Here is an 11,236-nt window from a genome sequence, read left to right as displayed (position 1 = left end):
ATAGATCCCTTATATTGGATATATTATATATTATATGGATATATTATATTATATATATATACACAAACACACACACACACACACACACATATAAATATACATGTATATACTGTATGTATATATACACACACACATACTGACCAAACGATATTTACAACCCCCTAACCCTAAACCTACCCCTTACAGAAAACCTGTCTGCATTATTACACTTTCAGATAAACATCATTTACTATTTTTAATCATTTTTTTCCCCTCGTGGGAATGTCAACAATTTCAGGTTTAACTATTCTTGTGGGGACATTTGGTCCCTACAATGTAGCATAAACAAGTACATTTATTTAATTTGAGCTTTATTTAAATGACAGAAAATACATTTTTAATAGTTTTATTTTTAGTTAACAATAACAACACTGGCTAGGTTTGCTTCTTCTCAAGGTTTTTCTCTCCTCTTCAACATTTTATTTTTTCTTTTGCCCATTTTTTTCCAATTAAGGGCTGAATTTCAGTAAAGCCACTTTAAAACTATTGTGAAAAGCAGTATACAGACATTAAACCTGACTTGAACTGACTTATTAGACTTGTACATAATTATGTAACTTAATAATGTAATTATGTAACGTAATGTTATGTTAACGTAATTGTGTAACTTATAATAACAATAATAACAAAAACAACAATAATAATAATTAATATTATTATAATTAATATGCATTATAATTATTTTAAGAATGTCTCAGGTGTGACAACAACATTAATATCTTATTCTGGTAAAATATGCTACTGAGCCTTAGAAATCTGTGATGGCAGCTCCTGTGGATAGAATATTTCATAAAGTACTCGAAATCCTTGTTGACACATCACAACATGTCAAAATGAACTGCTAAACTAGTGAGTTGATGTTCAGAGTGAGTACTGTGAGTGGTCTGCAGTTTATTTTGATCTATATGAAAGTGAACAGGCAGGGCTGGACAGCAAGCTGAGTCACTGGAGTTCAGCCGTAGACTCGCCCTGCGGCAATCACTGCGTTAAGAGCCACAATCTACTGTACAGAAATGGACAACATTTTTCTAGACATCTTAGACGTCATCACTGTGGTAGTAACCAGCTTTTTTCCTGAGAAGTGCGTAATATCTTGTACAATGCACTATAATTCATCTTTAGGCTGAAAATGCTAAAATATTGAGACCTTCATGCCAACTGGACAGTTTTCCAACAATATCGCCTGATTTGAGAACAAATAATGCATAAGCTCAGCTGAATTCCTGCCACAGCCTAATATGCGATCATCAAGCTTAAATGAAATTACAGTAATCGGATACTCTCCAGAATTCATATATTCTTCTCACGCAGGCACATTTCTAACAGGGATTACTGATTAATGTCACTATGAGACCATAACACACCTGATGAACTGTGAGTACTGTAGTAAACAGCGAATCTTTCATCAGCGTCTGAAACACGTGAGATAGATAGCAGAAGGCTTGTCTTTTGGATCCTCGGAGCGAGATGTAAATTTCATGCTTTTGCGTTCTCATGATTTCGCCAATATTGCTGGGCCGGTGCCTCAGCTGTCTTTGTCTTCGTGCCTGCACAGCATGGAGGATTCAGAATCCTGCATCGCACGCTTGTCACTCACTTCTTTGAGTCCTAAATAACAACAGACTCATGCAGAGCTATTATGAGCAATTATGTGTAACCCAAAGCTAAGCCAGGAGCTACTTGGGAAGCTGCTCCTCATCTGCAGGGTTAATCTCTGCACTTCTGGATGATGCCAAACAGAGTAGGAGTGAAGACGCAGACCTTTTCAGTCTCCATGCACTCACGTTTTCTTTATGCTTCATCTCTGTGCTGCAGGCAGGAAAGAGTATTTTTCCCCCCTTAATAAACTCCTAATTTGCTGCTTATTCATAATAAGGTTATAGTAGTTGTGTTTTGGGGTCAAGGGATCTAGAATATGATCATGTAGAATAAGGCATTAATACATGCCTGATAAGTACTAATAAACAGCCTATATGCTAGTATGCATGCTAATAAGCAACTAGTTAATAGTGAATAATTTTCCCTAATCTAAAGTGCTACTGGAAATATTATTTCCAGCAGCACAAAGATGAAGCATCAAGAAAGAGTGTTAATTGCACATGCAAAATTCAGTGCCATTACAGGGTGGTGTCAGGGTATATGGTTTGCTAGGATGTTTGGATGGTTTATTATGTATATGGCCCAAGTGGGAACTCAAAAAGTTTCCCTTTCTCAACAAAGGCATGCAATTTGAGTTATCATTCATGAAGCACAAACGGTACGCAAAAGCAAAAGCTAAAAATGTTAGTGAGGTACTTTAGTAAGAAACTCTTAGTTAACAGTGAACGTGTGTTCCCTAATCTAAAGTGTTACTGTACATTTTTTGTAATTGAAATATGGATTTATATAGTAATTATTATGGCTTTTAATAATATAAGATAATAATTAACATTAAAAAAACAACTCAATAAAAGATGATTTTCATTCTAAGCAACAGCGGGATCCAGTTGTCTGAGAAAATCTATCTTTCAAAATCTATTTTCAGCCTGGAATTTAACAGAAGGTTTTAGGATTTAAAAAAGAAACAAAGAAATGTTATTATACAAAGTGAATTGTTGAGGAGAGGTTTGCTTTAACTTTTAAAAGTAATTGGATTAACAATTTTTGACTTCTGACGGAAAGCAAAACAGGCCAATAAATAAAACTTGGGCCTTATATAGAGACCAGGATATAGAGATTTTTGAGCTGCATGGGTCTTTGACTTGGGCCAGTAAGTTTTGTTTACCTTTATACTATACTGACAATCACCTTAAGAACACTCTTTTACTGCAAAATTACATGAAATATCCTGTTAAATCTATTAGTTTTTCAGAGTAAGGGAACTTACTGTAAACCAATTAAAATTACAGTCATGGTTTTTTTAATAGAAAAACATGAATACTACATGAATGTGGGTTGGAAAAAGAGTAAATGGGTAAAATGCGCACACATACATCTCCTTTAACTGCAATGTGTTAATTCATATGAATATTGATGACATCCTTACCACTTCCCCAGTTAAACCTGCTACACATCACACATGCCAGACACCTCTTGATCTTGACAGCCAGTGTTACAAGAGAAACTCTATTAAGAGAAAGATGGCAGAAGAAGAGAGAGAGAGACATCTAGCATTAATGACTGCATATGAAAGCATTTCGGGTCACCATCTAATCACTTCTGAAACTGATTGGACCCTTCAAAGCACAGCAAGCGCTTTTGATTTGTGTCTGTGTTTGTTCCAAAAACCCACCCACTCCTTCATTAAACATCACTTCCCGAGTGAGGATTTGCTTCTTACATTTTCATTAAATGCAATATGGCCTGAGGACTCAGACACACTAATACCACACACATAAGAGCATCGAGACTGACTCTTCTGTCACAGTGAGAAGCTGGGAGTGAAAGTGTTTATCTGGGGCTTTGGGATTATCAATGAGCAAATTACCTCTGATCCAGCAGAGGGTCTCAGGCAGACTGTGCGCATCTGCCAGGGACTGAAGACTCCCTCTCTAGGGCTTAGGAAGGATGGGAGAAATGAGGGACAAATGACTGCACTTTATTTTGATGTAACGCATGTAGTCTATTCTTAACGGCTCATTATTGATACTTCTTTTTGATATGAGGCTCCTCCTCTTTTCCTTTGGAGTATCAGTGTGAGTGTGTTTTGTTTGAGAGTGGTGGCTCATGCTGAAAGAGGCAGAGAGCTCTCCTCCCAGGAGGATTCGTCTCACTACCAGCCCTTAATTGCTCTGCCCAGGTGACTTTTCCTGCAGCTGCACCCATGATTCTCCAGAACTGCCTGCTGCACAGATATGGACTGTATTACTTTTTGGCATTGCTGACACTTCTCATGTCACAAGGTAGGTGTGTGTACTTTATGTTTGTATTGATTTGTGTCAGTCACACTGAAGAAAACAAAATACAGATATATACTGATATATTGTAACATATAGTCTTAAGTTGCTGGGGTATATTTGTAGCAATAGCCAAAAATACATTGTATGGGTAAAAATTATAGAATGTTTTTATGCCAAAAAGGATATTAAGTAAAGATCATGTTCATTCAGATGATGTATACATCTCAATTTCGAAAAATTGACCCTTATGACTGGTTTTGTGGTCCAGGGTCACACACTCACACACACACACACACACACACAATATATATAAATATATATATATATATATCTCTTATAAACTACCATTTAGTCTTAAAACATTATTACAATAAAATATATTTACATTGAGAAACTTGTGTTAAATATTTACTTACAGATAATAGATCTTGAATTAACTTTATTGTTTTTATTTATTTATGTATTTTTTTTTACTTGCCCACGGATTTGTTAGACTTATGGTTTAAGACAATAGGAAAATATGTTTGGTAAGAAAAATAACCTTAATTCAAGATATATTCTTTGAAAGCAAGTCATAATATTTATGCAATTTTGCTTTTTTAAGTAAATGTATTCCGTCATCAGGATATTTAAATATTTTTCCTAGGAAACAAGGCAGAATTATTGATTTTCTTTTTCTATTTTGCAGTGTAGACTTTGAACAGTGTTTGTATTTTCTCTATGTAATAATTTATGCTCAAATTGTGTGTTTACAAAGTTTTTGTTATATAGGATTTGGATGCACTTGTTTTTGACAACAATCCACTAATGAACTCCATGCAACATTCATCACTGTATTACAAAAGTCTAACAAACACACTTTTTGTATTTGACAATCTGAGGTATAATTCTCCGTGCCAAATGTATCTGAGCCATATGACAGTAATGAATTCAAATATCTTTGTTGGCTTGCAGTGTTGCCTCCTAAAGCTCACTAGCCTCATTTAGATCTAATCTTACATGCAAATACAACATTTCTGTCTGAACGGATTCCAGTGAGGGGGTTATATAAAGCAAACCACCGCCACCAGATGACCTTTGCCTTTTAAAAAGAACACGGAGATCACATTACCAGAAATTATAAATTACCATACATGAGAAAAAGCCAATAGCCTGTCAGAAACTGTACATGCATCATGCAGATTTCTACTGGATAGTCTCAAAGCACGATGCCAGATACAGATCGCATGTCACTGCAAATCATTCAGAAGATTAGTGGGACATCAATAATGCATGCAAGCGAATGCTTTTCCTTGTTGATGTAAATGATTTACGCTTTTTTGAGGCGTTTCATTAACAATATGTTATGTACTGGCCTTCATGCACAACATTACCAAAGAGGAGCAGTACATTAGCCTAACAACCACCTGTCATGGTGTAGCTAGAGGCACTGTGCAGCTAAACCCATGTGTATCAACAGCAGGGTTCTGCGCACATGGCTGAGTGACTTAAAACCTCGGGGCTAAATTCAATCTCAGTCGCTATAACCTCATCCCTGCTTGATCTGGAGCCACAGCGGGTGAAATCATTGAGAAACTGATACTGTTGCACATTATAGTCCACATTTCCGAATACAGTTGGCCGCTTTTGCTCGTTTTTCAGTATTCTCTATAACTCAGATGCAAACAAAGATCTGCTTTCTGCTTTATAGCTGACGGGCTGCAATGTTACGCCTGTAACATCATGCATAACCAGAGGTATGTGGACGTAGGCTGTTCCAGCCCCGAAGTCATCACCTGCTCCCACTCCCACAAGGGCTTCAAGCATCGCTTCTGCATCAGAACCGAAAGTGGTAAGAATGCCCTCGACTACAACCACCCATCAGCAACCGCTAACATATCAACAATCAGAAATGGCTGCTTGGCTTCCTGTGGCTGAGATAGTTATTACATGAGCTTTAATCACTGTGGAGAATAATGCATAATGATAGTTTCTGGTTCATCAAATTTATTTCGGAGGATTTCTTAAATCCTTCGAGCTACAGAACTCCAGGGGCAACACCTTAATCCTCTTCATGAGACTCCCTGCGTGTAATTGTCATCACACTTTGGCAGCGTAAAGAGCATTAGAGGAAGATGATCACTCCTGAGAAAAGACCGACTGAAGTTAGAGATCACAGTGTTCCCTGCCCCCCGCCTAATTAACCTACTTTAACCCGTACTTCCAAGACCTTCATCTCCTAATCAGCCATAAAAACCAACACCTACTGCATAAACTTGTCTGAAGGTAATGAATCACCAATTCCTAAAATCCTTCTTGGTTTTTGACTTTATGTAACACATTCATAGCAAATTTACACTCCAAAGGTGGCACACTTCTGAAGTGGCATTTAGGTGTCTTTAGACAGACTGTTTAATGCTGCTCAGAGGTGGCATTTACACAGCAATTAAACTGTATACTTTTAGGGGTGTAATGGTTCTTGGTAAAAATTTGAACCATTCCATTCTCCCCCACGGTTTGGCACACACTTGCACCGCAGTTCAACTTAAATCTGACAACATCTGTACACTCTCAGGAAAAATGGTTCTAAACAGTACCAGAAAAGAGTTATTCGGCTTGTAACAATAGCAGAACCCTTTTTAGTGCTAAATAGAACCTTTTTTATAGGGTTCCATATAGAACCATGCTTTGAAAACGCTATATAGGACCTTATTGGTCATCGGTCTGAAAAGCAAGGTGTGCTGTGATTGGCCAGCTATCCAGTGCGTTATGATTGGCCGAATACCTCAAGCGTGTGACGGAAATGTTACGCCCCTACCATACTGTGATGATGCCCTGTCAGGCCGGAGCGATGATTCAAAAACATGAAAACCCATTCTTCCCACATTGTGACGTAGATATGTGGGGGCGTGTTAGAACGAGCCATTTTGGGTAGGCGTGGCTGACTCTTAACTTTTATAAAGAATACCTCTTTCGATTTGAGACTTTAGTCTTTGCAGCTTTACAGATCTTCTTTATGCACCAAGAGCTTGTAACACTCCAAAGAGAAAGGAAAAATTGAAAACGCATCATATGACCCCTTTAATATTGTTTTTTACCCCTCTATCTGCCTGCTCTTATAATATCTTGAAGTATCTGTTAGGGTTTTACATAAAATCAACAACAACAACAAGGTGTCAATTAGGTACTTAATGGACATTGAACATAAATAAATGCTTAAAGAAATAAAACAAAATAGAACATAAAATATTGTGTATTGAAGACCAAGCTCCAGTGAAATATCTTCACAATCCTCCATGATACCTCTAAGTTAATCATTATCTGTATTTTGGTGTGACTGAATGGCAGTTTCTCTCTACAGATGACGAGGTTGTAGGATGTGACAGTATCTGAAATGCACAATTGAGTTTAGATATACAATTTGTCTCCTTTCATTTGTTTATGTGAAAACAATTGTTTATGAAGGCCAAAAGTAGTATGTGAGCACTTCACAATGTTAAAAGGAAAAAGTCATATAAAGTCATAGGATAGCTGGGTATGTTTATGCATAAACCCTAGTAATAAAAAATATCTAACAAAATGGACCAAAAATTCAATATCTTTGTTACTTAGTGAAGAAGAGGAGAGTATCCTTAACTGAGTAGAGCTGGTCACACTTATATGTTCTCTTAAACTAAAAAGAGAAAAGACATAGGAAACCTCTGCAGATGAGGTTGTAGGATGTGATACATCTGAAATACACAATTGAGTTTAGAGTTACAGTGTGTCCATGTGTTTATGTAAAAACAATTATGTTTATGAAGGCCGAAAGCAAAAATGGACAGTATGCGAGCCCTTTACAATCTTAACAGAAAAAAGTGATATAAAGTCATGGGATAGTTTTAATATTTATTGTGACTGGGTATGTTTATACATAAAACCAAGTAATAATTTTAAAAACCTAACAATATGAATTATAAATTCATTCTTTTTTCATCAAAAAAAGATAAGAACATGTTTGTTTGAAAGCCAGTTACATTTTTAAAGTTAAATTTGTATTTAAATTTTAAGAATGAAATCATTTACCTGTCGAGAGTGTGTTGGCAGTCTGTGTAGTTGGATCACTGAACTCCAGAAAATCAATAAAACCATTAATGCATGTAAAGAACCTTTAAAGAACCATCTTTTTTTAGAGTGTATAGTTTGTTAAAAAATAACAACACGTAAAACAGACAGAGTTCGGCTAAAGTTTGTTTCTGTCGATGGATATGCATTCTGGCTTCCCAATGCATTACAACAACAGCGATGAACAAAAAAAACATGGACAAACCAGTCACTCTTTGTAGACTTTGTTCAATGCGAGTGATGTATGCTCAAATATTACCAGTCATTTCACAGTATAGGCTAGTCTTTTTCCCTTTTTTCCTTAAAATAGAACAGTTCGGTACCGGACTGTACCGAAACCGTGACTCTAAAACCGTGATGCAAACCAAAACGTGAATAATTTGAACTGTTACACCCCTAATTCTTTGATACCAGGGGCTGAGGTGGGTCTGAGCAGGCATAATTTGCTCTGGCTTTTTGAGCATGCACAGAGCAGCCTTCATTCAGCTGTGCAAAGACAGATGGTTCTTTAAATTCCCAAACCCTTGGAATTTCAAAATCGTTCAAAAGCATGGTTCGAAAACATAATGTGATGAAGCCTCATTTGCTGAAATCAAGCTCTGAACCACCGATTCGAAACAAATGATTCATAAATGTTTTGAAGCTTCATGAAGCAGTGTTGTAAACGCTCCCATCACTAACACTGAGACTGTCATTATGCTTGAGGCTTCCAGCACAACTTTTCCCAATATCACTGCATGAGCGAAATATTTTGTAACCTGAAATCCTGACTACATTTATAACCCAAATGGTGTTGACAAAACACAGCCAGACTCTCAAACAGACAGTCCTCCTGATAGGTGACAGACAGACAGTCAAATTGATAAGGCTGATAAGAGCATTTAGACAGAGATCATCAGGGATTTCTCTATCTCTCTCTGTTGGATCATCAGCCAGCCGTAATCCTCCAGAGTTATCCACTTTCACAAGTCGAGCCAGCTCTGCCTGCCTCCAGGGCTCAGCATGCATCACAGACCTGTCACATGACTCAACCCTGAGCAAGTGTTTGTGCCGCTTGTTGTACTGTAGTGTATGGCTAGATCTTCTCCTTCTAGTTGAAGGTGTATTGTGGGTTCAAAATAAGTTTTTGTGACATGTTATTGATTGCAACTGACGATAATTCTGATTCACAAACAAAATTGTGTGTTTACAGTAGTGCACTCTCAATAGAAGTCTATGGATGGAGCACTGTAGTGTGCTTGTATTTTTGTTGTAGCACTTTCACTGATTCCTCTACACAAAAATGTTATTCAGGCTATGAAGTCTTAATTATCTTTTTACCAGTGGGACTATGGCTGCACTGTAGGTGGACGAACTTATGGTTATGTGTTACTGACATAATTGCTGTGGGTAGATTTGTTTCTATGTAAACAGTCCCTTAGTGGAATTAGTAACTGTATCATATGTGAAACTTGGCAGGAGTTACTAGAAGATTAAAAGCTTAAGTAAAAAGAAAAAATTGATTCCTGTAAACCACTGATTCTAGTCAACTGTCATAGGTTTATGTATTCATGCTTGATGTAAATGTCATCCTGTTGTGTGAAGTGTGATGTGAAGAAGTGACGTGGAAGCATGGAGGAAGTCATTTCTTGTGTGAGATTATTCAAAATGTGCTGATGTTCCTCTCAAAATGTGAACAGGATAGGCCTATACTATAAGAAAGCCGGTTACATTTTTGTGGGTCTGAGTGAGTGCATGTAGGAGTGTGAGGAATGAGAGTGTAGAACGAGGTGCCAAAGAATGTGTTAAAGATGGAAAATATAGAAATGCAAATAAGAATCAAAGCAGGGGTGAAATGTATAAACTGGTGGGGAAAAAATCTATGAAATGTGGCAAGAAAGGTGGGAAAGAAATCGCCTGTGTGCGCACCTTGGGTTTTAGACACTTGTTTATTTATGTATTCGTTTGTTTTAAACCAATGATTATCATATTTTACCACACCAGAAGTAGGGCTGCACGATTATGACAAAAATCATAATTGTTGATTATTCCCTTGAAATTGTAATTTCGATTATTAATTACAATTATCACAATTTACATTTAATGATGTTTATACCATTGTTTGATGCAACTGCATGCCATATTTTTATATGAAAATAAACAAGCTGAAAACACTCTAACTGAAAAAATGTTTGTGCTTTTCTATAGTATTAAGCCTCAAATGTCAACTATATACATCGGATTGGTTTCTTCTTTAAATGATAAAAAAGTAAAAATATGAATGGTATTATAATGTTATACTAAAACTACATTAAAATAATGGGGGAAAACCCTTAATTGTGCAGCCCTAACCAGAAGGACGCACTCATTTTGATTGAGTAAAATACTGTCTGTGATTATCATTATTTGTATGTTTTGTTCTATAACATAAATTACACACAGTCATGTGTCAAACATTAAAGTTACTGTGTTTTTTTATTATATAAGTTACTAATAAATTGCTATAAAAGATTGGTTGACAAAAAGTTTATCAAGCATGTGCACTCACTTTTGGTAGATGAAGGTCTTATAGCCCCAGTAAATCACGATTTTTTTTGTTTCTTTTTTTAAACAGTTGTTTCATAATTCATGTTTGACTGTGGGTAATTTATAGTTAACCACAGACATTAAATTCTACTCATAAATCCAAAACCGTCATTCTAAAAACCCATGAACCCATGGCTCAGAACTGCTGGTTCTCCTCCAGGTTTTAGAACTACTAACTAAATAGTTCTGTTGTGACATGCATTAGAATCATGACTTTAAATGAAATCCCTCTGAAGTTGATTCTATGTAACCCAGCATGTGGTTTCTCTAAAACACTGTTTTGTTTGTGTTGCTGCAGTTGCATTGGGAGTCATGCTGACTAGTGGCTGCGCAACAGCACGACACTGCCACACGGAGGAGCTACCTGGAGTCAACATCCACTGCTGCGGCTCTGATCTGTGCAACAGCGCCACCCGCTGGCGGATGACCACACTGCTGCCGATTTGCTCATTGACGTTTTCTCTATTGCTTCAAAGGTTGATACTGTGGACGAAATAACTTTGAAATTTGAACGTCACGATGCATGACATACAGGATGGAACTTGAAAATATAACTACAGCCTAAAAGATGTGAACACAGACCCTGGAGTATTAGGCCTAGGCCTATGTGTGGATAAGCCAATCCTTCACATAGCCTAGTATTGTTCTCTTTGGATAATTAGCTAAATCAT

The 11,236-nt window shown here is 36.8% G+C and overlaps 1 protein-coding gene across 1 annotated transcript; it reads left to right on the top strand.

Moving 5' to 3' along the window:
- The first annotated feature begins 3,550 nt into the window (after nt 1-3,550).
- LOC107660331 (prostate stem cell antigen-like) lies at nt 3,551-11,230 on the top strand. Its single transcript, XM_016449621.1, has 3 exons — nt 3,551-3,920; nt 5,608-5,748; nt 10,864-11,230. Exons 1-3 carry the CDS (start codon nt 3,842-3,844, stop codon nt 11,061-11,063), a joined length of 420 nt encoding a protein of 139 aa, XP_016305107.1. The 5' UTR covers nt 3,551-3,841; the 3' UTR covers nt 11,064-11,230.
- Nucleotides 11,231-11,236: the final 6 nt, after the last annotated feature.

This window comes from Sinocyclocheilus anshuiensis, unplaced genomic scaffold (genome assembly GCF_001515605.1).
Source record: "Sinocyclocheilus anshuiensis isolate Anshui unplaced genomic scaffold, SAMN03320099.WGS_v1.1 scaffold1915, whole genome shotgun sequence".
Lineage (NCBI taxonomy): Eukaryota > Metazoa > Chordata > Actinopteri > Cypriniformes > Cyprinidae > Sinocyclocheilus > Sinocyclocheilus anshuiensis.
The sequence above is the reverse complement of the archived record's forward strand: the minus strand, read 5'-3'. Positions and strand labels throughout refer to the sequence as shown.

Bases quoted from the DNA above. Each gene is read 5' to 3' on its own strand.
- LOC107660331 (XM_016449621.1), top strand. From the start codon at position 3,842: ATGATTCTCCAGAACTGCCTGCTGCACAGATATGGACTGTATTACTTT. The intron at 3,921-5,607 runs GTAGGTGTGTGT...TCTGCTTTATAG, and splicing joins GACACTTCTCATGTCACAAG to CTGACGGGCTGCAATGTTAC. The intron at 5,749-10,863 runs GTAAGAATGCCC...GTGTTGCTGCAG, and splicing joins CTGCATCAGAACCGAAAGTG to TTGCATTGGGAGTCATGCTG.